Raw genomic sequence first — 26,221 nt, 5'->3', positions numbered from 1 at the left:
GGTTATTGGAGTGTCCTTGGATGGGCTATGGAGGCATCCATCTAGGGGGGATGGGAGAGGCCATAGCTGGACATAAACAAGGCTCAATGCATGAACTAGGCCTCTACTAGTGTGCTAGGAGACATACGAGCTGTGCACTTGTCCCAGCCAGATTTGTACCTCGCTGACACAGGTTAAGAGCAGTGAAATAATTCCCTCATCTGGCAATGGTTCAAGTCTCCAATACTGACTTTTACCTTCCCTGAGCTATCATTACCTTGGAATTACAAAGCAATTATCAATCAGTTCATTAAATATAATTTCCTACCTGCCACTGAATCCATTGAGCACTCATGATGGGCAAAAACCCCACCACAAGAGCTAGCACATGCCTACCATCTACTCAGGGGCAGAGTGCTGCAGGTGCTGCAAGGTGACAGCTTCTCTTCCTATTTTGGCTCACTGGATTCACTATGTAGATAACCCAACTCTCTTCAAAGTCCCCCAACATGGACCATCCACTTCCTTTGTAGGTCCAGACTGTTTTCTTCCACTAGCTAGGGAGAGGTCATCTGAGTGGAGGAACCAGAGAAAGGAAAAGCATTATTAATGTGTTGATGCCCATGAACCATAGTAGTTGGGAATTCCTTAGGACACATTCATTCAAATTACAGAAATAGGCTGCTCCATTCTAATCACAGGACAACTTATAGCACATTCACTCAATGTGGGACGATTACTAATGATCAGTTTCCAACAATGTCAGATTCATTTGGAAACTGCACACACTGTAGAAGGCAATCTTGATTTTCTTCTAGTTTTATATAAAAATACAAAGAAATGTAGAAGTAAGGCACACTGGTACAAAATCACAAGAGGAAAGATCTTATCAAAGAATGTACTCATTCCATATTGCAGAACTCCTATCTAGATTTTGGTTTTTAGAAGTTTACTGCTGGCTCATTTGTTCAGAGAGGTTTCTTTTCTACTCCTACCCTATTCCAATCCTGCTAAAACCCACCAAATGAAGAACACCTAGGATGAATCCACATGGAAGTAAAAGCCTCAATTCAACTGAGTCACACACATCACTATAGTCGCTGCTGGTTTAATCTGCTCACTCACTCAGCCTAAAGCATTTAGGGACTACTGGGATCTGAATTCTAGCTGGAAATGCTTCGCGCTTTTTGAATCCAGTAAAAATGCTAATGTACACTATAAGTTCCATGTATAAAAATACTGATTCCATTAAGCGAAATGCAAGGAAGAGAACATGGACTGGAAGGAGAGGACTGGTCATAAACCAGGCAGGTGCTTCCCTTTCCTGTAAGTGAGGGGATTAAGCTAGAGTATCATTGGAGTACAATCCAGCTGATACTCAAAGACTCCCTGAAGTTCACCTCTACCCAGGTTTGTCAGACTGGGTCAAACTCCCTTACTACTTTATGTCAACAATTTAAAGTGGTTATAAACATATTTCTATGATCCAATTTGAGGTCTCCCTCTTCTTCCTTGTCCCTCAAAGATTGTACCTCACTGGTACAGACCATTTGGGGTCTGCTGGCCAAACTAATGGCTGCTGACATTTAAAATGGAATCACTGACCTGGTGAAGACATGGCCTTTGAGTAACCCAGCCCAGGGCACAGTTGTTTGTTTTTCATTAAAAATGTTAACCAAATAGAAATATAATTCTGTTAGTTCTTCTACAGATCTACTTAAACTTTGTAATAGGAGGTCATTCAAAAATTACATGAGAAAAATCACCCATCACCACTAAGTTAAAGACTAATATCAGAGAATTCCAAAGCATCCAACTCCTCATAGGCACTGATCTACATTTTCCTTGTGGCAATGGACTCCACATGAACGTAGCCTGGTCTTGTGGAATCACATTTTTGCACCAGGAAATCAGTGTTAATTATCACTGTCACTGCCAGACTCATTCAACTGCAGGTCATTTCTGAGGATGCTCATGATTTGGTTGCTTCCTTGTGGCTGGCTGGTTCCATTGGCAATGGCAGGCCTGCTGTTGTAGGGCTGCTGGTGTGACAGAGAGGCCAGGCCATTGTCCTCATCTCTCACCTCCACCACTGGAGCTGTCATCACTTCTTAAGGAGATCTTTGAGTTTGAAGAGCTGCTCCCACTATGCTTCTCATCTGTCCAAAAATGTCAACTTCAGCCCTCAGCTCTCTTTTGATGCCAACCAGCTGAGGTTCAGGAGAGGGGATGTCCTTCATGGGAGAGGTTTTGAGTCCAGCTGGAGGTTTTTTTTGGAGCTCTGAATGGTGTGGGAGGTGGAGATGGCTGTGAAAGCTGTGGGGGCCGAGTGGCCTGCTGCTCCACTCCGGCCTGTATTTCACTGCTCCCCTCAGCTGTTGTCTTCTTCACCTGAAGGCTGCTATTGAGTTTCTCCAGTACATACACACCAGTGCCAAGATTAATAATAAGCACACAGTCTTTCTGAAAAGGCCATTTATTCCCCTTGAATACAGTCATTGGTGGCGTGGACCCAGGAAAGTATAACAGCATAATTGTGACTTTATCTCCTTTGCCAACCTGAAGCTCTCTTTCACAGGAAGTGTCTACAGATGCTGGCTTAAAATCATATTGAATGCTGTGGAAGGATGCCCAGCACCACTTCTCAAAGCTCTCTGAGGCATAGGCAGTGTTCCTCATGGTCCAGCAGTGGGTTTGCTGGCCTGTTCATGGCCCTGGATTAGTGCTTTCCCTTTGTAGCTGCACTGTCCCAGAGGGACAGCACCTTGAGCTCGGCTGGCTGAGGCCCGCCAGGGGCTGGAAACTTGGTTCTATCTTCTTCTCATCACACAATGATACACTGTATTGTGGGTATTTCTTTCACATTACCACATGGTTTTCATAGTGATCTTAGTTCTCACTCAGTGCATAGTATTAAATGGATGAATGCTAGTTTTGAGAGAAGGATAGCTCCAGGAGCCAGCAGCTGGTCTTGTAGGTTGGTAAGGCAGAATAAAAGTGAAGGAGCTGGCTTTGGATTATTCAAGGATCATCTCTTTTGACGAGCACAGCAAGAGCCATCTTGGCATGGGGATATCAACAAATTATGTAAAAAACAAATAAGTTGCTACCCTATTTCTTATTTAACCCCCTCCCCACTTGGTCCTATGACCTCTATTAGTGAAAAGAATGTAAATATCCAGAGGTTTATGCAATGACAATTGAAATTCCAACACTATATTTTACAGAACTAGAAAGAAGAATCCAAAAATTCTTTTGAAACCAGAAGAGACCTAGAAGAGCAAAAGCCATCCTAGGCAACAGACACATGGCAGTTGGTATAACAATTCCCACTTTGACACTATACTACAAAGTCACTGTGATAAAAACTGCATGATACTGGCAAAGAAACAGACCTGAGGATCAGTGCAACAGACTGGAAGACACAAAAACAACTCCAGATGTACTCAGCTACCTCGTCTTTGACAAAGGAGCTGACCATCCCCACTGGAGGAAAGATAGCCTCTTTAATAAATGGTATTGGAAAAACTGTATCTCAACCTGCCAAAGATTGAAACTAGACCCTTATCTCTCACCATGCACTTAATTAAAATCCAAGTGAATTAAAGATTTAATATTAAAACAGAAACACTAATCTTGCTGGAAGATAAGTTAGGCAGAACTCTGGAAGATATTGGCATAGGAAAAGACGTCATGAACAAATCCTCAGTAGCATGAGAACTAGCAGAGAGAATCAACAACTTGGATCTCATCTTATTCAAAAGCTTCTGCACTGCAAAATAAAACATCAACAGAACTAAAAGACAACCTACAATGTGGGAAAAACTTTTTACCAGCTGCTCCTCAGACAAAGGACTATTATGTAGAATATATAAAGAACTCAAAACAATCAGCACCCCCAAATATAAAGACCTGATTCAAAAATGGGCATCTGAAATGAACAGACATTTCTCAGACAAAGAAGTAAAAGCAGCAAGTAAATATATGAAAAAAATGTTCCACATCACTGGTCATTCGAGAGATGCAGATGAAAACATCACTGAGATTCCACCTCACCCCAGAAAGAATGGCTGCTATCAAGAAATCACACAATGACAAATGTTGGCGGGGTTGTGGGAAGCAAGGAACCCTTCTCCATTATTGGTGGGAGTGCAGGCTGGAGCAACCACTATGGAAATCAATATGGAGATACCTCAAAGAGCTGGGACTGGAGGTTCCATTTGACCCAGCCATCCCTCTTTCGGGTATCTTTCGAAAAGAATTAAAAGAATCGTACCACAGTGACATATGTGCACCTGTTTATAGCAGCACAGTTTGTAATAGCTATGCTGGTATGATTTAGCTGGATCTCTCAGCTCTTAGGATCTGTCATATGAAAGACATAATCCTGATTGCTGCTGGTTTCAGCAAGAAAAGAACAGTGGAACAGACCTGGACCTAACTCATAGTCTTGAGCCAAGCCCCGGTGGTCTCTCTGAAGCATGTGAACCACTGAGTGCTGCTCCATGGTTTGTTACACATCACTGTTGTAATAAGACCTCTCTTACCTAACTAAAACCTAACCAGATTCCTACATCAACTAATGTTCACCCATATTTCTGAAAAATATATTAACTAATGTTCAGTGTCTATTAAATGTTCCGAAATAATAGCAGGCTAATCTAGTACAAACCATTCCTTCACACTTCTTCCACTTGGATCATACACCTAGTTTCTCAAAACTATTTGTGACAGTTTCATTGTACCAGTTAAATTATTACATTAATTTTGGATGATTTGATGAAATAAAGATGTTGTCATATGAAAAAATATATTATTGATTTTGAAATTTTTAATTAATTGATTTTTAATTAAACAGGGCCTAAGTTATGCAGGCTGGGCTATCCTCCTTCCTGTCTTAGCTTCCCAGAGTGCTGGGATTACAGGTGTGAATATGCACAGTTTATATGCTTTGAAAAATTCAATGAAGTCATTAAAAACTGTGATCCAGTTAGGTGGCTTTCCTACTAAATAGAAATTATAAAAGTGTTAGAGGATTTGTGTTTAAATTGATTCTCAAGTGTTTTTAGTTCCTGCTTCAGTTTAAAGACACTGAAACTAAAAGTGAAGAGTGATGAATTATGGGTTATATGTTGAGGAATGAATATGTGTTATTCAACAACAGAAAAGCTTAGGACTGCATGCAAATATTTATATGCTAATTTACATTTACTTGTTGAAGTTAAAATAAACTACCAAAGGTACATATGTGCATTTTTTTATGATTCCCTGAGGATCATTAACAGTTTTTCTTTTTGCATCTTCATAGAAGATAAAGGATACCTTCTGGAATATAAGAACTAAGAGGAGAAATTCATGTTACTTTTGAACTCTGTACTGAATCTCAGAATACATGTCTATCATCTTTTAGAGAATAAAATACAGCCATTCCTTGCACTTCCTTTGATTATTCTAAATTAGACCTCCTGGAAGCTGCTTTAAATGTTACTTGAGTCCAAATACAATAGTATAAATTCTACTTTGATAATGAAGGTATGACCGCTGATCAGTCTAACTTCCCCTTAGAGCAAAAAAAAAAAAAAGGAAATTATTCTTTATGTGCTATGACTGCTATTTTCTGTTGGTAATCACTAATACACTATTATCCAATTGCCTTATTAATTTAACCTTGTTTCAAAGTCAGCAGCCTAGAATGAATAAGTCAATAATTTTAGTAATTAATAATTAACTTACCCATAACAGAATAACAATCTCCTGGAAAACTTAAATTTTATTATTTTTCCATTCTACTGTTTTCTCTCAGGCTAGTTGATGTGCGTTAAGGGTTATTTCATGGCTTGTTTATAGGTGATTCCTATAATAGCTACTGGCTTTATTGTGATTGATGGTGTGCACAAGGTCACAGCCACACAAAACTTACTCCTAAATGGCCGCCTTGGCAAAGCTTTTCTATCTAGGCCAACATTCCTATGCTACAGTCAATCTTTTGCAAAAGAGGGTGGGGAGGTAGTGGGTACTATTCGAATACACACACACACACACACACACACGTCAGAGAGAGAAAAAAATCTTCTTTTAACTTCTTTCTCAATTATACATTTATCAGGGAAGTGATTACTAGACCTTGGATTAAAATAGGCTCTAACCCTGACTGAGGGGATGAGAACCTCAGATTTCAGGTGCAGACATCCTAAAAGAGAAACAGTATTCAAATAATCTCTAGTTGAGATGCTGAGATAAGGAAATGTCTTAGCAATAGCAAGAAGGGTGCTAGAGTCAATCTAATTGTTCTTTAGTATTTTCCCTAAAGACTCTTGTGGGCTCCAACAAAAATTTTGATTTAAAAGTAGCCATTCCGCTTTTAGAGATAGTCCTTCATCAAAGCTATGATCTTATGGTACACACGTTGAGGGGCATCGAGGCCCCAGACAAAATCAATATGGTTCCATTCTGGCAACATCTGGAAGTAATGGAGATTTCCAACTTGGGGGAGTAACCTGGCCACATCCCGGGGTGTTACAAAAACATCTTGTCCACCAGCCCAAATAGCAGTGGGCACCTTCATAGCAGTCAGGTCATACAATGGTGGCTGACTCTGTGTGAGAGACAGAGAAAAGGCACTCATGAGAGGAAGCTCCTCATAGAAACACAGAATTCATATAAATTGAAAGGCTGTAAAATTAATATTTATTATGGTTGCAAGGCTAAGCACCAAAGGATTTAAGAAGAAAATGTAAAATTGTCCCTTCCTTTAAGAAGTTTGCAAAGTAGGAAACAAGGCAAGACAGCTAATCATTTATAAGGATGTGAAAGGACATAGAACCCTCTCAAAATGCAATGAAGTGAAGGCAAAGGAGAAATTAGTTTCAACTAGGGGCTTAATAGAAAGAGAAGCCAGGAGGTTGTTGAGTTTTGACAGGAAGAAATGGGGGTGGGAAGGGCTTCCTGAGGTCACAGAAGGAGTGTTCAGGCCATAATCAGGAATGGCAAACTTCCTAATGAACCTGGAGAACAAAATTTATATGGGAATAGAGTAGGGTCTAGAGACAGTTTGGAGACAAATCTGTCATTTCTTAGATGACTGCATGAACATCAGTTAGTGAAGTAATTTGATGAAAGGGTAGGTTGGAAGTAGGACCTAAAGAACTCTAAAATACTCAGTGTGGTGAGTCCAAATTAAAAATATGGAGATGGCTCAATTTTCCAAGGAAGAAAGACACAGAGTGAACGTAGAGATGGAAATTAAAGAGAAAGAAAGCCAATGAGATCAGTTTCTTAGAAAAATGTAACAAAACTGACTTCAAATGAGCTAAAATCACAAACACAATAGGACTGACCTGGAACAGGGTATGACCAGATAAACGGGGAAAAATTCCAAGGATATTAATATTCTTGCAGACTTTAAAAATTGACTCTATAATTTTGAAAGTGCGTATGTCTTGTAAACAATATACAAATATAGTATGTATAGTATGTTCATTAAGATTAACAGAAGAAAACAGAATTACTGTATACAAAGTCCAAAATGAGAGTCTTTTATTCCCTTATGTTCATTTGCTTCCCTTCCTCTTTCTTCCTTCACATGAATTTAATTTTTGTTTATTTTTTTCTGGACCTATTCTAATCATTCGTCAAAATATGCATTTTTGTACATATATCATCTAATAGGCAAGAGAAAACTTTAGAAAGTAATGGGAAAGTTTTATATTGTGGTTATGGTATAATTATGCAAATAATATAATTGCCAAAACTGACTAAATTGGAAATGAAACATTAACAAATTTTATTATGTATAAATCACATTATAATCAAACTGATTTAAAAATAAGAAGATATATAAAATCTACCTTTTGTAGGTATTTTAAGGTGTTAGCAGAATCACTCTAACAAAATGATTACTTGTTGAGTAACTGACTGGTCCCATTGGTTATTTTGATGACCAGAAATAACTTAATTGATTTGTACTTAAACTGATAAATAGCCTTTAAAAAGTTATTCTGGAAAAATGCTGGAAAAGTTGAAAGTGCTTAGCTCACACTTAGAGGCCCAGTTCCTGACTATAAGAACAAAAATGGGCCAAAGGAATGCTTAAAAATATACTGCTAAATGAATCTACAATATCTGATGAGTAAAGTTATAAGGAAAAAGATGGCTTACAACTCAACTCTTAAATATCAATAACTTTTTAATGATTAAAAGTCACATAAAGAAATATGACTTTGGGAAAATTGGAATAAATACATAAAAACCTTAATACATCTATCTAGTTACTTTGGATACAGGGATCAAATGATTAATTTCCTTTATATGTGTTCCTTTTGTGTCTAAAAATACTGCAATGAATATAAATTAAAATTTGATTTCTCTTAAAAAGAAAGCTGCATTGGTGCAAATGCCACCAAATGGCAGGTAGAAGTCTTGTCAGTCAAAAATAATTTATTGAATTTCTTTTTTGCAAATGGGAAGGGGATCTAGAGATGGAGAGAGGTATGTGTGTGAGGGCGGGATAAAAACATCTGATTGCTGTATGCATGTGCCAGTTCCCTACAATGAATGTAATCATTATGGACTGAACACACGGACTAATGAAAATTAATTAAGCAACACATCCTGGGCTCATTCTCAGTATCTCACCTGATTGTAATGTTGCATGTTCTCAGCTTCACTTCCCCAGTCGTATGCTCTGAATTCATCAGATCGGTAAAGCTGAAATAAATATGTTTTTGAAAAAAAATATTTGGGGTAAGAATCATAAGAGATAGCAGTAAATCTTTGAAAAACACTATACTAGGAATAAAATGAGCTCTCTGGATCTCCAGAAGGATGTAAGTACATTGTCACTATTATGAAAAAACTGAGATCCCAAAGAAAGAAGGTTTGAATCCCTTGGTTTGAAGGAAAAGCTAACAGAAAACCAAGACTCATTAGAGGGAAGTCAAAGCCCATATATGTCTTTCTCTAGGGAAGACTCTTGCTTTAGTTCAGGATATATTTTATAGGCTCTGAGTTAAAATGGGGTCTATTTATATCATCTTGTTCTGCACCGTAGAACACTTTTTCTTAAAAGCTGGGAAGATCAAGGCATAACAATGGCAACAAGCACAAACTAGAAGCAAGCAGTTAAGCTTCTCGGGTATGCCTATTATTCAAAACTGTCCTTTCTTATATAAGGACTGGAGTGATTTCCGATAAAAAGACTCTACCTGTTTTATATGCAGGATATTCTGTATTGATGATCCAGTGGGGGCATGGGACATATACACATCCATTCGACTCTAAGGGACATTAAACTCATGTTACAGCAACAATCACTTGATGAAATAAACTATGCTTTTCAGAAGCAGATAACAATTGTGCTAAGACTTAAAGATGATTATTGGTGTTTTGAAAATGACAAAGCAGAATCATCTAGGCAATATTTATGTCGCTTGAATGTGAGTGTACCACGGGCTGACTAGTGAGATGTGCTGCTTGGGAGCAAATCTGCACCCGCTTGGAATTTCCAGGGCAATTTGCTTATTTTGAATCAGAGGAAGCAGTGGTAGATGTCATGGAGCAAAACAACTAAGAAAGATGCTTTGTTCAAGTGCAACGTGATGGTGGTAGTACTCATGGTGGGGTATACACAGATCACCAGATCAGAAAACCTGGATTGCAGGCCTTACGTTGCCAGTTACCAGCTTTATGATTTTTGGTTACTTAACATCTCTCAGTTTCTATTTTTTCATCCATTAGATGAATATAATATATTAAAATTGTACTAACAGATTGCTGGGCTCTTCTGAGATAAAATAAAATATTGCATTAGTAAAGTTGAAATCCAATTCCTTCCAAAGATCATTTTGGTCTTTGTAAACATCATAGAGATGAAAATTAGAAATCAAATAGTAATCATAATTACATGTCTTAGAATATAATGAACCTAATTGAGGGAAACTATTAAAATTCTTTTGAACAAACAGGCTTTGAGAAGTGGTTCCTCATGGGTTTCAGTCTAACATAATGTAGCCTCTTGAAGCATAATGGAGGGAAGGCAGAGAACTTGGGACTGCGTTAACTGGAAAAGTCTTATGGGCTGCCAGTTAGAATATAGCAGTGATAACTGTTCAACCACAGTAGTCTGAGAATGTCAATTCTGCCTTATCCTCCATTGAAGAAGAGACTCCTTCTCTTCTCTCTCCTCCTTCCTGAATTCTCAATAACAGCAAACAAAGAGTTCATGAAGTAGGACTGCTAATTCTTCATAGGAGGAGGATTCATCACTTGTCGATTTTGTCTACATTTTCCAGGTTAAATGATGAATTTTATTTGAAGCCAAAAATCACTCATAAAAGAAAGCACATGAAAAACAAGTAAAATCCTTGTATAGCAGGTGCTTCTCTCCAGGATTCTGTTTTTTAATGTAATATATTGTGAATACGTGAAGACCTACTACCAATTATAGAACATCTATGCTGCTAACTTTGACAGAGGAGGGAATGGTTCAATTGCCTTTCCTGGTCCTAACTGTTGTGATCTGTAGAATACATAATTCTTTCTGCATAGGAAATATCTGCTGTTAAAGGTTTGAAGTATGATATAAACTTTACACAGCATAATGGATCAATCAAAATGAACTAAAGGGAAGTTGTAATTTCTTCACATATTGAGTGGCTCTATAATTGTTATACATACCATATTCATATTTTTCTTGTTGAATCCAGCCCATAAGGACAAAAATTCACTACATGTCAGCCAGAGTATTTTGTTGTTACAGAGTTTGGCAGCAAATATCTTTAAATGTTTATCTTCTAAAAGGAAACCTTTGGTACCAAATATAGCCTGTAAAGATAAAAAGTAATTATTTTTTCTAGATTCATCTTCTGACTATTATTATAGGAATGAATCATACTTGAGAATCTATTAGAATTTACATTTAGTTTCAGTCAAGAAGACCAAATCACTCCAGCAAGTGTCTTAGGAATCCATTTTCAAGTGAGGAAATTTATCAAACATTATTTACAAGGAGAATGCAGTCAGGCATCTTCAATCCTAAATTCAATTCTCCATAGTGAAGATCCCTTGTATTTTGTCCAATTAATGATTGCCAGTACTTTATTGATAAACAAGATGAAGCAATTTTTCTTCTTAAAGTAACCTATCACCTAGACTATGAAGTAGACTGTGAAGGAAAAGCACAGTCTTCCATATTGCTTATGTACACAGTGGCTTTCTAGTACAACCACAGATTAACCAATTCTCACTGTGAAAAGCGGCAAATGCGATAATGTAGAGAGGATGCCAATGGACATCAAAGATATGATGATATCACAAAGATGGGATGGTTTAAACCTCTAGGTCTTGGGAAAATAAGCATGGGTAGACTTTCCCTGAGAGCTTCTGGGAACAATCAATGGCAGTGGGGAGCCAGGGAATGGGACTTAAAGTGGCAGGAATTTTGACAGTAGAAAATGTGAATTGAGATAAGCAGGAGCATTACCTGGCTCTTATCTGATCTAGGTTAGAAAAGAGAGGCATGTACAAAACTGGTGCATTGACAGATAGATGTGGTTACCTATAAATTAAATTTGACAAGTTCATCTACTCAACCCTGTCAAGATGTAGAGGACATTCACAATTAACTGATGCCAACACATTTTGTACTAGAACTGCCAGCCACAAAAAAAGAAGTCATGTCATTTGTGCATACAGCAAACAATGCAATAAAAATCATCATCCAACCAATCATTAGGCCATATAGAATTTTTTCCTTGCATTTCCTCCTTAATATTTTTTCTATTCCCTATTACTCCACCCCAAACCATGGCCCTGTCTTTATATATATGAATTACTATGATACTCTAACTGATAGCCTTGACTTCATTTTATCCCAAATCCATTTTTTATTACCTCAAATTCAAATAGCAATCTTGGTAAAATACTACGCTCTTCTTGACTATGTCCATCATAGAGAAACAAAAACAAACAGGGGAAAAATTTAAGGACTAAAATCCCAAATCTATAATTGTCAATCAAATGACTTTTTCTACCTCTGAAAAACACTAATACATATCTGAATGAACACTTGGGATGTAAGACATTTGAGGCTTTGGAATGTAGCTCTAATAAGGTGAAGCTAGCTCCCAAATGGGAACGAGTTATTTTTAGTCATGCTTATTTAACATTAAAACCAGGGACATCTCTGTCATACATAATTTAAAGAGTGTCATCCAACTAAACATTGTGAATTCATTGACTTACCCAGCTAAATGTGGGGGGGCACTCATGAGGACACCTTATACTGGTACAGCAGTCAGTGCAACCTTGAAGTTTTAGCATGTGCCTAGCTCTGTAAGTGACTAAATGTAGTGAGTTTTAGATGAGACCTGTCGATACTATAGCACAGACATGCACACATGCAAGAACGCTTAGAGTCAAATCTCTCTTAGTCTAAATGTCCTACTTTTACTTTATCATAGATGTAAAAATAAAAGAATCTATGATCCAAAACGAGATGCTAAAGTACATTTTGGAAAAAGGAGGCGCCTACCTTGATTATGGACTGCGGAAGCAGGAAAAAACTACTAAAAATGCTCGTGGGATATTTGAATGAGGCCACAGGACCCAAGGCAAAATTCATTTTGATTCTTTTTGCCAGTTCAGGAATGGTGGAGAAGGCTGCAAACCCTAAAAGAATAGGAGACAAAACAATCTTGTCAAAACTAGAAATACTTAGGCAACAAAAGTAATGCTCTACTTAGTTTTTGTTTTGTTTTGTTTCCCTATTGCAACGATTTTGGGAATGTGTGGAGACATTTTTTGGAGTTATTCTGCAAAGATAATTTGCTTCCAGTTCTTTTTACTCCAAAGTCTTTAGCTTTCTTTTATTCCACTGAAGGACAATTTCTAAGTTTTAAAATTTCTACATAAATCCTTACATTTAATCATTAGCCCATAAATATTAAATTATACACTGAATAAATAAATCTAAGTTGATTTAATCATAGTTTTTGTTTTTAGGCTATAAACAAATGTGTCCACTCTTTTGAATAGAATATAAGTCCCTCCTTCTTATTAATTAAATTTAATTATTTTGTAGGTTGGGGTAAAAGTACAATTGGTGCATATTCACTCTTTGGAGGAAATATTTCATGGCATTATGCTTTCTTTTCTGCAGCTCAGAGGGAAGTTAGAAACTTCCTCTTTAACACTACTTCAATGGATTTGAGGCATACGCTACTCCTCGAAAATTCTACTACACTCCAAATAGGCACGTAAGACGTGAAATGGAGAGTGGGTTCACCCCACAGGGTCTCTGGGCACAGCCACTTAGAGAAGTAGATTTGTTCCCAGCACAGGATAGGGGGCACCATACATAGGACTTCCAACCGGAGAGTGAATCCTCGGAAGACTCCAGTGACACTGGCTTTTGTAAGCTTACCTATTGTAGTGCCAAGCGAATGTCCAACGAAATATAGCTTCTCCTGACCGGTTTTATTTACAATGAAATCTATTACTCCTGTGAGATCATATTTGGCCATTTCATCAAAACTGCAAAGTAAAACAGGGGCTTATAAATACTTGCAACTGTGAGTTTAAACATGTATACTTGCTCACTTCTTTTTATACACAGAATTCTGTGCTGCTTATTTATTCTGTCTATCTCATTGTTTGTCCAATTAAATGCAGACTATTGCTTTTTTTTAAATCCTGCATTTACTCAATTTATGCCCTAGTAACAGGAACTATTTCAAGGCATGTGTATAGCATCTGAGGTTCAAGCTTTTCTCTCTCTCTCTCTTTTTTTTTTTTTTTTGGTACCAGGGATCAAACTCGGGTCCTTGCACTTGTGAGGCAGATGGTGGAACCACTGAGCTAAATCCCCAGCCCCTTCTTTCTCTTCTTTATTCCTGGCACTTGCTTTTCTTTCCTTTCCCTTTCCCTAATTTGCAAGCTTCTGTTTCTGGATTTTAAATACAATTCTTAGGGTCATTTTATACCCATCTCTGGAAACAGATCTGTTATCAATTATAATCCTCCCATTTGTTAGCTGAATAATTTTTGATAAATTATTTAAATGCTCTGAGCTTAAGTTTCCTCATCTGAGAAATAAGCAGAACAATGCCTGATTTTCAGGCAGTTATGGGAGTTGGATAGTATAAATGAAATAACTTGAGTTCCAGTAGACCTTTAGTCAGATATTGCTATATGTGTTTCTAACCATATAGATATATATTCACTAATTTAATGAAGGCACACATAAGAAAGTCTCTAAATCAGTGTTACCAAGCAAAAGAGAATTTCGATGCCTTAAGGCAAGCAAGATCCACACTCTCTGCCAAGATCCATTGACACAAAATAGTCCCTGACTGTTGACCCTGCCACAGAGCTCTAATGCTACCAATTTCTTCCATCCCTTTTCTGTTCTCGACCTGTCAGTGTATGTTGCATGTGTCATTAAGATGATAAAAATTCCTACTGCATCCCCATTAACGATGTTTTAAAAATCTCATAGTGGTGTCTTCCTGAACATTACAGGTTGTATAATCTGAGTCTCAATATCTGTAAATAAATAACAGTGCTCATGCACACTGTATTTGCAAAATTAATTAGCTCTCCAGGAGTCAAGACTTGTAAAAATACCACTAGAATGAACAGAAACTTTGAGAGATCAAAAATTTTGTGTGTTCACCATTTGAATCTTTTTTTTCTTGGTGCTGGGGATCGAATTTAAGACTTTGCACTTGTGAGGCAGGAGCAGGGCCACTGAGCTCAATACCCAGCCCTTCACCATGTGAATGTTAAAGGCACAGAACAATGTAAACATTGGCTGAATGAATGCATCCCTTGGCTACAGGAATTTCCTGAGCTGTTCCTTGGACATACTTATAATGTATAGTATTGGACAGAACTGAATGTTCAAATGACCTTACTAAAATGTTATGCCTATGGGAAAACCAGTGCAAACAAAAGTTTGTTGATGTTTCCCTCTATAGAGATGTTAGTAGAAACTACAAGGAGCTTTATGACTCTAAGTGTTGTAGATTATTACTGTATTAATATTATCTACACTGTTATATTTTAAAGAAATTATCTCCACTTTTGAATTTTCTTAGATAGCGTTTTACCTGAAAGCCCAGAATTTATCTTCGTTTGCAGAGAGTGTTCTATGTCTTCTTGACCAAGTGTTCCCTCGACTATTTCCCATCCACACATCGTAACCTGAATCTGCTAGGAGGAACCCAAGGCTTCCATTGGCATAATTCTCGAGCCAGTATACATTGTCAGCAAACAGGGCATGCTGCAGATATACAACTGGCCGGGGGCCTGGGAGGGGTGTGGGGTGAGAAGCAAGAGAAATGTGTGATAATTAAAGTATATCAGACATATTTTAAACATAGAACACACATGTGTGCTAAAAAGCAAGATAGTTTTCCCTTCGTCATTAATATAGAGCATTATAATCACATAACTTCAGTATCTTGAGCAAATACTTTGTACCAGGGAATATCTGGACTGATTTGCATAAATTAGATTAAGTTCTCACAGCAACTCTAAAATTAGCTGACATTTTCAGGGTCATGTTAAAGATGTGGTAACCAAACTTTAGGGAAGTTAAGTAACTTTCCCAAAGGTGACCTAGCTAACAAGGTACAGAGCAGAGACACCAGCCCCATTTTGTCTCATACTGAAGCACGTGCTTACCCCGGCTCTGCTCTATGTATTCATTACAGATGCTCACTGACTTAGCAACTTGTGACTTTTCAACCTTAACACAGTACAGAATATTCACTGTATATGATACTTCAAATTTAGAACTTTTGTCTTTCCCCAGGTGACTGGTACTCTATATGACAGCATCTTGAGAGGCTGGGCGGCAGCAGCAATGAGCTTCAGCGCCCAGACAGCGAGGTGATCACAAGGATAAGCAACCTCTACTCCACAGTACTCTGTGTTGCTAAATTATGATGATCAGTAGATTAGGCATATTAAAGGCATTATTATTATTATTATTATTGTGTTGGGTTTTTTTTTGCAGGTGGGGGGGTACTGCAGATTGAATTTAGGACCTTGTGCTTGCAAGGCAGGTGGTGGCAGCACTGAGCTAAATCCCTGACCCTAGCATTTTTCTTATGATAGTTTCGGTTTATGTTGGGTTTCTCAAGACATAAATCCAACCTACGTCAAATAGCATCTTCATACATAGGTGGCTTACAATGATGCAAAATTTATCACGCATACTGATGGCCTAAATCTCTTTCGCAGGCAGGAAAAGGCAGTAGAAATGGGCACTGACGAGCTTCTTCCTAAGAATCTATCCATATCCTCAGCCTCTGCTCACTGAAGAGCATTTGAAAACAGTATTAGTAGAATTAACTCAACTTACTTCTGCCAATTCCCACATTCATGAAGGAGAGAGTATTTGATGAGATAAAAAGAGCCAGAGTTAAACATTCATAATTTAATGCCATAATTTAATGGCTAAGAACCAGGCTGCCTGACTTAAAATTCTGGTTTTGTCACTTATTTTTTGTATGACTCTCTGGATTTATTACATAATTTCATGTGCTTCAGTTTTATCGTATGTAAAATGACTATAAAGGTTACTGATTTAGAGTATTTAGAACAGCACAGCTAATAGATGGTTTTAATTGGAGGCTTTCCAAAATTCTCTCTTCTTAAGCAGCACTTTATGCATTTTTCTCCTTTTATAGTTCATACATCCTTTCTCTCAAGTCTGATATTGCCAAATTTAGCGAGACGCAAAATCAAAATATAGACAAAAAAGACTGAGGATGCTCTGTTAAGCTTCAAGTTGAGATAATAGTGAAAAATTTTATGTAAGTATATCCTAAAACAGAACATCGATTAAAATTTTTATCACTTAATGGATCTTCAAATCTAACTAAGAATCGCATACTCTATCTTATCTGGTAGAACTATTCACATCTCACTCTCGTTGTTTTGTTCTGAAATTCTTGAATTATCCCGTTGAGGGAGAGGATGTTAACTAGCATGATTTCAGCTGCCACTGAATGTGGATGGTGGAAGAAAAGATGCAGAACAAACAAGGTAAAGGAGACATGATTTGCCTGTGAGCCTCTGCAGAAATTCTGCTTACTCCTCTTCTTTCTCCCTCTCCAGAGACTGGGCAGTTTCAGAAGTGTCACTGTCATTTAATGTGATTTTTTATTCTGTAGAGGGTGCCCACTGATTTTAGTAAGAACAGAAGAAGTTCTTTTGGGGTGACTTCATTCAATCCATTCAAATATCTTCCTAAATAGTGAGGCAATTCATACTCCTGGAACATATGAGAAATCAGTAATGAACTAACAGGACGTGGGTTCCACCTTAGCATTTACATCTGAACAAACAAGCCTACCTGCTCAGCAAGATCAGTATTTTTACATTCTTGTCTGTCATCAGTGAGCTAGAGGGAAAAGAATAGCTTCCTCGTTAGCCATTTAAAGAGCACTCCAGTAATTTCACCAATTTTGACATAGCACTCACTGTCTTGAACCTCAATACCATGCCATCCTCCTCAGGAGACACACATCTGTACCTGTACATCCAGTATGTCTTCTCCCATAGGGAATTCTGTTGATGGCAAGTATGTAGCCATCTTCAGTGATGACTTCATACTCTTCACTGGGATAGCCATTGTATGTGATGATTTCACTCTGCCCAGTGAAAATACAAGCATTAGCAGAAACTCTTCAAAGGATAACAAACAGAACCAGAATAGCACCTGGTGTGAGTCTATCGAGCCTATGACATCTGTGGCACTAGGTGACTATAAAATTAATTTACTACATAAAGAATTGATTTAAAATAATAGAATGTTAAAAATACCTATCATTGTCTTTTTTTGGTGGGAAGGGGAAATATTTAGCTTTGACTTACTCATCTGACAAAGCTATACTTTTAAGTCACTTGCTTTTGAGACCCCTGTTGGATTAATATTCTGAAAGAACAAATTAAAAGAAGAATTGATGTATATAAAAACAATACAATTCTGCTTTTCAGTACTAGAATATATTAGTTATTTATACAAAGGAGTAGGCCTACTCAGCTTAACTCTTATAAAGATGTTAGAAAAAGTTTAGCTACTTGTCTTATCAGATATTTTCTGTTAAATTAAGATCTTTTATAATCCTACCACCCATTAATCCTGCTTTACTTAATGTTCTTCGGGATTTTCCTTGACTTACAGCATTCATCCACACTTCAGGATTTATTTTATTTTCCAAATTCACGAATCCACTAGCACTTAAAGTTCCACAAATCAAATAAACTATTGTTAAAAACAGCCACATCATAGGTATACCTGGCAAAAAACATTTAATAGTAACAGATTAATTTTATCCACCAATATTGATTAGTGAAATGAAAATAATAGCCTTATGAAAACTTGAACAATGCTCCAAGAAAGCTGATTATGTGAAGAAGAAAACCTATACAATAAACTCACATGGTGCACTGTAATCTGTTCTTGCATGTAGAAATGTTCTTGACATGCCCCAGTTGCTCTAATGGAACAAATTTAATCATCTAGTTTGGGGGCTTTAAAATTATTATTTTGCTCACAGTTTTTACTTATTTTAAGTTTCTGTTCATTGGTAAGTTGCCCGAGTATCTGAAGATTCAGAGGACAAGTTTTCATAACATGGCAAATCAAAGTTAGTCTAGCCCAGCATCTCATAAAGCAAACAGAAGCAATGAACAGATGAAGCTTCACCAAGCAAACAAGCTTATGATCACTTTCTAGTAATGTGACTGTTTCTCATGTTAACACCCAAAGGCAAATAGATCTTGCACATTTCAAAGTGCAGTGTCACTTTCTTCCCGTGGTTTAAGAGCTTGTCTCTTCAAAGGCTTGCCGTCACCTCGAGAATGTAGTGTGCTTATTGTCTGAGGGTTGCTGCAGTCAGTGGACCTCACAGCAAATGAGATTTTTGAATGGTAAGTCTTGTAGCAGTTTTATTTCTAAATAATAAGTACTTTCACTATTTTTGTTATTCTAAGGATGAACAAGAGGCTAATATCAGAGAGCTCTTAATGTTACAAAATTATGTCTTGGCTTTGAAAAACAGTTTACTTTGTTGTTTTTTTGTTTCTTTTTTGATGTTTTTAGTTTTTTGGTTTTTTTGAGACAGGGTCTCACTTTGTAGCTCAGGCTGGTCTTGAATTCAGTGATCCTTCCGCCTCAGTGTTCTAAGTGCTGGGATTACAGGCATGCACCAACACACCTGGCAAAAAAGTTTACTTTTGAAGTTAGAAAACTTTTCATTCAGTTGCTATCTCCTTGAAGTTAGTTTTCTATCTATGAATATTAATTTATATAAATTTATATAATTTAAAGTTTTTGAAAGTAGTAATAGCATCTATTAAGTGGTTCCTTTCTGCTAGGCATAGTCCTCAAGGCTCCATATACATTATTTAAACTTCAAAAACTTCCATGAAGTTGATTATAATATATCCTCATTGTATAAAGAAAAAGCAAAGGCTTAGAGAGACTTAGGACCTACTGCAGGTCTTCCATTGTGATAAATCTCCATCTTACCTAGTTCTAGGTGAGCTTCACCTGCTCCTGAGGACTCCTGATTGATTAGGAACTTCTGAACTTTTGCTTTTGACATCAGGCTGGAGAGTGAGCTATGGCTGTAATGACAGTTAGAAGCTAGAGAGATGAGAAACAGGAAGCTTGTAGAAATAGGAAAACGTGGGCTATGACACACCGAGGGCGTCTCCCTGACTCACCAAATGCTGTAATGCATTTAAAAGGTTGGGAAACAGCGGTCTACAAGTAACCAGGGCCAAGTGCCAGGTAACCAGTTTGGCTGAATCACTCTTGTTTGCCCTGAGTATCTGTCAGTTTGAGTGGAAGGGTTCAGTAATATTTTCAGATCAGTGGGTCAGGTCTACAAGTAACCAGGGCCAAGTGCCAGGTAACCAGTTTGGCTGAATCACTCTTGTTTGCCCTGAGTATCTGTCAGTTTGAGTGGAAGGGTTCAGTAATATTTTCAGATCAGTGCGTCAAATGGGAATAGCATGTACTCTGCATTCTAATGGATAATATCAGAGATAATAATATCACCCTTCCCAACTCCAGAGAATAACATTAAGGATCAAATGAAGCAATACATGTGAAAGTACTTGCGTCAACAATACAGTGTTCTGGGATGTATGTGGCTAACTCAGTTGAGGAGTAGGGGCTATCAGACTCCCGACTAGAGATCAGAAGGAGTTCGGGATTAGTGGTGTGGCAGTGGAAGCTGACTCATACATCAAAGGGATTTGGCCTACTGTCAATTTTGACAGCAGCTGCTGTGGTTGTTGACCCAGAAAGCACTGAACCTCGGCTTCAAACAAAGCAGAAATGGAAGATTAAAAAGATAATGAAGGCACTTAGCTCTCAACTCTGTATAAAATATCATATAATGGATGCACATGCCCCAACTTTCTACTGCACCTTTTATGTCTATAGAGCCAGAGCATTTCTCATGCTCTTTCTTCTCTCAGCATGGCTGACAGGGAACATTAACTTGCTACCCAATATGATTTAGGAGTTTCAGTTCTTTTTGTTTGGACTCAGCCTCAAATCCTTTTAGAAACTCAGAGACAAAGGTATTCTTCATATTTGTCAAAATTCTAGTGTCTGTTCTAGAGAAATTTCGTGCCAATTAGGTAAAAGTAGAGTAGAAGGAAGTGCTCTTTTTTGCTGGAACAAGGAAAAGTTATGAAACGAAGAACACTCCGTTTTTATCCAGCCTAATGAGAACTGTGTTTTGGTCTGGTTGATAGTGGGATGGTAGAGGTGTACATAGACTTACTTAGAATCACTCACAGCCCTGATTTTAAAACAATCCTTTCGAACCACATTTTATTGGACTCTTCAGAGAGTTCTAGGAAGCACAATTTTATTATTTCTGTTTTAATGTTCTTTTGAAGCCATGACTTAATATGGAAATAGCATAAATATAGTTAGCGTCTCAGGCTTTACAGAATACAGACTAGCTCAAGCCCTCCCACAATTTCTACACCTCTGACTTCTCACATTCCTCCCTCAACTTGGAGGGTTATCTCAATAATCTGAGCAATTCTTTTGCTTGTACAGAAACAGAGCCATACCAAATATATAAAGTTAACTTTTTAATTTAATGTTTCATCACTCTTTTGATATCAGCTTTCCATTTTAATAAGTATTCAGCATTGCACATTATCATACATAGTTGTATTTATATATTATGTAAAACTATTATATAATATTACCTATCATTATTATACTATTTAATAGTCACATTCACATTGATGAAAATGAAATACATTAAAATGATTACTTTGTTCCTATGGAATACAAAATGATAACTTCTACTGTCTAGAAGCTCAATTATTTTTTCACCTCATAAAATTAGATAATATTAGAGCTGGAAAGAGCTCTTAGAGAACATATGTATTAAGGAGAAATATTTTGGAAGAACTATGGTGTTTTCGATATCTGATTCCAAGAATCTTATTACAGCTTGAACAAAATATGCAATGACCACTGCCCATTGACCTATCAGGATGGCTGCAAATATATAGTTGAACACTGATCTCGGATTGTGAAGATGATTATTCTTTTCCTTGCAATGTTCTAATTCAAAAAAACATTTGCTGTTACAATGCTTTGTCTTTGTATTTATTTGCTTTATTGCTTCTTTCTTCCTAAAGAGTATTATTTTCTTGACACATGACTGTGTGTCAAAGGAGGCATAATTTTCTTTTGACTATAATTCAAAGGCACAAAAATTTAGGTCACAAACAATGAAATAGAAACTATAGAGAATTTAGGGGAAAAAAAGAAATAATTAGAAAGCTTATACCTTTGAGAGAAATTTCAATTCAGAGCAGTGGTGGTGAACCATATGCCACAGCAGGCTTATGGTTATAACTGAAAGCTCTAAAAAGGTTTACCATCACTACCCTAGAGTAAGATTTTGTATAAACAGGAACCTAGCTAGATAATTTAATCTACTTTAGTCTACTTTGCACCCTAAAATGATAAATAAGCATATGTTTATGTGTACTGGTATGTGTGTAAAATGATTAATGAGCTTACTTTGGCTTGTTGAAAAATACTTTAAATTATATACTAAAATTTTATTTCTTTGCCTGTAAAGCAAAACTGGCAGTGTTTATTATTTCTATAAAAAATACTTTTGTTTTTGAGATTACCTATTAGAATAGAACACTTTTTTTTAGTGTTGGTGATAATGAATCTTCATTTCAACCTCAAATCATCTCCATCTTCAGAAACAGTATAGTTAAAACATCAGAAAAAGGAATGATAAAAAATTAAATAGATCATAACTAACTAAGATATTCAAGGTATTTGAAGAGGCCATAACAAGCTAATTGAACACACACCCATCCCAGTCCAAAATAGTCAAAGGAAAAAAAATCACTTACATTTAAAGAGAAGTTATTGTCAAAAGTGCTGTGGGCTCTCTTTGATGACCTCCATGTCCAAGAGTGGCAGAAACAGAACTACGTGTATGGCAAAGGTCAAAGCTTTGTGAGAATAAAGGGGAAGGACTATTCTATTGAATAGGGAAATTATACCATCTATTCCTCCAAGCAGGTTTGCCTGCCTGGGTGCTTGCTTAATATTCACCACCTATGTGTGGTATTCTCTACAGCTCATTTTGTATTTGAACTCCTGTAGGAGGTATATTCAAATGCAGATTCTCTTTTAAAAACACACAAAACATCTGATCAGGTATTCAAGTAGAATCTAATTTTAGATGCAGTCTGATCCAGAATTGTGACTGGAATGTGCAAAGAGGTAATTCTTAACTCGAGCTATTTTGTGACATGCCCTGATATGTTTTCTAAGCTCATATTCTACTTCCTGAAATTACTGTTAAATCTTCAAATCTTGCCAGCATCCCTGAAAATAAGTAGAATTTAATGTCAGAGTATCCTGATTTGAGTCCCTCAAGTACTGTCACCACCAAAGTTTTTGAACGAGTTAGTAAGTGAATGAATGAATGAATGAAGAATGTAGAAATCCAGAATACATAGCTTAGTGACTGAGGAATAATTGTAATGCTATTATTATTAATTATCGATTGAATACCTACTAATTTCCTTTCAAGTTGAGTGTTTTACTTTGGTATGCTACCCGGGGGGCTATGAATTCTCCTGGATATCTCTGTTAAGTGTTTCAAAAGAAATTTCTTATCAGTATCTTGTACATCTAATATAAGACAGGAACCTTACAGCAAAGGGATCAATCTTGCTCTATGCTTGAGCTAAATTAAAACAAGTACATTATTATTCATAGATTGTATCGCACATTAATCCAATGAAAAATTTCCAATTTAATAGCAGTATTTTTTCCTCTTTACCATCCAAATTATTCCTAAATCTGGTGACTGCCATGGGCACAGTCTGAGAGCTTCCACATGCTCTGTATTCAGGATTCTCTCCCTTCTCCGTACATTTGAAAATGTTATAAATTCAGAGTTGTTCAAGACTTTCAACAAATGCCCAAATATTTTAGGACTTACCTTAATCTTTTCTCTATACCAGCACTGTCCAGTAGAATTATAACGTGAACGATATATGTAATTTAAATTTCCTAATAGCCACATTTTTAAAGATTCTAAAGAAATCAATGAAATAAATTTTAATAACGTTTTCTTTAAATCAATGTATAAAAAATATTATTTTAATGTGCAGTAAATATCAGCATTAGCCAGATACTTTCCATCCTTTTTCATTCTCCTTCTTTGGAATCTGGTGTGTGTATGCGTTACACTTTCTGCACATCTCAGGTACAACTGCCACATTTTAAGGGCTTGGTAGCTACATCTGACTACCACCTGTGTATTAGGCAGTACAGCTCTGTGCAATCAGTCTTGTGCTTCTCGTTTTCTCCCCCTTTCCACTTTTCCTTCACCAGATTCTTATTTTTTATGTAGTACATGATTTGAATATATGCCTATCAAATTTTCAACAGCTTGAGTCATTAAACATACTTTCTCAAGTGTGTGGCTTCTGCTCCCCAATTGAGATTTAATATCTGGCCAAAAAAATGATGTTTATACAAATATTGAACTATAATCCCTTATCAAAAACACAATACCCACTACTCTTACTGGGGTCAGTGTTTCTGGAAAGATAGCTTATTATATGGGCGTTTTTCAAAACCAAAACCTATATAAGTATTAAACAGTTTGTTAAATGACAACATTTTCTCAGGAAGTGTCCCTAAAATGATTAGACCATCATTTACACATTTGAAAGTTTCCTGATCCAACTCATCTGAGACTACTGATTGAATAAATATTAATGGCCATATATACATATAAACATAGCAGGTTTCTTGAGAGGTTTTGCTTTGAGACCGTAGATATCAGCACAGATTCACTGGTTTTCCCTAAAAGACAACTGAGTCCCAGACATAGTACAGAAATATTTGTCCTTGGTTAATTTTGTTTTCAAGTAGCCTCAGCTGCCTTCATTTTTACCTGCAACACCTAGGTCTTCTAACTGTTTTACTTCATTCTTGATATTGCAGCTGTCACCATCATTTTTTTTTTTTTTGGTGTTTTGATACAGGGTCTCACTACATAGTTGAGACTGACCTGAAACTCACTATGTAACCCAGGCTGGCCTTAAACTCACAGCGATCCTCCTGCCTCAGCCTCCCGAGTGTTGGGATTACAGGCATGCGCCACCACGCCCGGCAACTGTCACCATCATTTTATTCTTTCTTTCTTTCTTTCTTTCTCTTTCTTTCTTTCTTTCTTTCTTTCTTTCTTTCTTTCTTTCTTCTTTGAGACAGTGTCTCACTATGTCATCATTATTTAAAATTGCACACTGATTGTTTTAATCACGTTAAACACTTCAAAGTCCTTCAATAACTTTTCATTCAAATGCTGTATGTGTCTAGAAAGGCCTGCCAGCTAGTCTCCCTCACCTCTTTGAGCTTATCCTGCCTCACTCTGGCTTTCTCTAGCTTCTGTACTTATTTTTCTCCATTCAGCCTAGCTTCTTATGACCAGAGCTAATCCCCTGCACTGAGTATCTGGCAGATGTTACTGATTTCAGCCAACATTTAATTTCCTCAGAGATTTCCCTGTCCACTCTAATAAGGGCATACTTTTTTGGTGGGTTCATCACAACTATAATTAAAATTTAATAGTATGAGTAACTGTAGAGTATTTATCTGCTTTTTTATTACTCTTTAAGTTTCACATGAGCAGGAATAGTGTCTCCCTTATTGTTCCTCTTGTTTAGCTAGTTCTCTGTGCTTAGATAATTTGCAGCATTATAACAGCATAAAGATGAAGAGCCTCTAAAGATTCTAGAACTCAGAGAAATGATATTTTAGAGAAAATTTCCCAAAACATCTCTTTTCCTAATCTATATGGAAGAAATAAGAATAATACCATTTTAGGTGGCCTGCCTTGCAATCACAAAGACCCGAGTTCAATCCCTGCTACAAAAAAAAAAAAAAGAATAATACCATTTTATAAGGCTACCATGAAGGTTAAATGAGCTAGTTCATGCAAAATGCTTAGACTGTATTTTCTGAAGGAAAAGGCTCAGTGAACTTTCATGATCATGGAGGTGATAGTTTTTCAAATCATATTCTTCTCCTATCGGTTTATTCATTTTCCTACTTACCCCAATCAACGTTTCATACTAGAATTTCTGGGACAAAGGCAAAATTAAATGTCAAAATGTGCTAGGCTGATATTCCAAAGACACCTTAGAGGTATCTCCTTGTGAACATTTGGTGGCCAGCCCACCACTTTTCCCTTGTCAATGCTTAGATATCATTTACTAAGATTCCGTCTATATTCCATCAATATTATGAAATTCTTGACAAATGAATCTTAGTCAAAAGTATATCATTGCATGTCATAAAAGTACTATACTTTCTATAGGACCTAATCAGTTGTTTCAAAACAAAGAAGACATTCCTAGCCTTAATTGCTTAGTCATCACTGACTTTGTATCTGGCTGATGGAAAATGCAATTTTGATATAAGACAGACACTTTGATATAAGCCACTGCTACCGAGACGCGAGGCTAACACCCAGTTCATTTGGACACCAGACAGCCTTCCCACTCTCTGTTGACACTGTTCTTGTCTCTGTCTGTAAATATCTCAAAGCTTTCTTCACAATTTTCCCTCCTCTGGAATATCTTCACTGACCTTTCATCCTTCTATAATTATCCCATGCTTTGAAGTTCAACATCTCTT

At 36.9% G+C, this 26,221-nt stretch overlaps 1 protein-coding gene and 1 pseudogene across 4 annotated transcripts; both read right to left on the bottom strand.

The window, feature by feature from the left end:
- Positions 1–1,895: 1,895 nt before the first annotated feature.
- On the bottom strand, positions 1,896–3,151 carry LOC104848827 (annotated as a pseudogene).
- A 2,608-nt stretch (positions 3,152–5,759) lies between these two features.
- Lipn (lipase family member N) lies at positions 5,760–22,629 on the bottom strand. 4 transcript variants are annotated; one of them, XM_010605004.3, is made up of 11 exons: positions 22,411–22,629; positions 19,523–19,639; positions 18,171–18,286; positions 17,522–17,639; positions 15,087–15,285; positions 13,400–13,509; positions 12,509–12,645; positions 10,654–10,800; positions 9,183–9,254; positions 8,614–8,685; positions 5,760–6,574 (listed from the first exon to the last, which is right to left on the bottom strand). In XM_010605004.3, exons 2-11 carry the CDS (start codon positions 19,596–19,598, stop codon positions 6,341–6,343), a joined length of 1,281 nt encoding a protein of 426 aa, XP_010603306.1. In that variant the 5' UTR covers positions 19,599–19,639; positions 22,411–22,629; the 3' UTR covers positions 5,760–6,340. The 4 variants fall into 4 exon arrangements, with proteins under 4 accessions (XP_010603306.1, XP_019060215.1, XP_019060216.1 ...); XM_019204670.2 differs by having other exon boundaries at positions 19,523–19,620; XM_019204671.2 differs by lacking the exon at positions 9,183–9,254 and having other exon boundaries at positions 19,523–19,620.
- Between the last annotated feature and the right edge of the window lie 3,592 nt (positions 22,630–26,221).

This window comes from Fukomys damarensis, unplaced genomic scaffold, assembly GCF_012274545.1.
Source record: "Fukomys damarensis isolate Sample0158 unplaced genomic scaffold, DMR_v1.0_HiC HiC_scaffold_20, whole genome shotgun sequence".
NCBI classification, from domain to species: Eukaryota; Metazoa; Chordata; class Mammalia; order Rodentia; family Bathyergidae; genus Fukomys; species Fukomys damarensis.
Note: the sequence above shows the minus strand (reverse complement) of the source record. Positions and strands in the feature narration are given on the sequence as shown.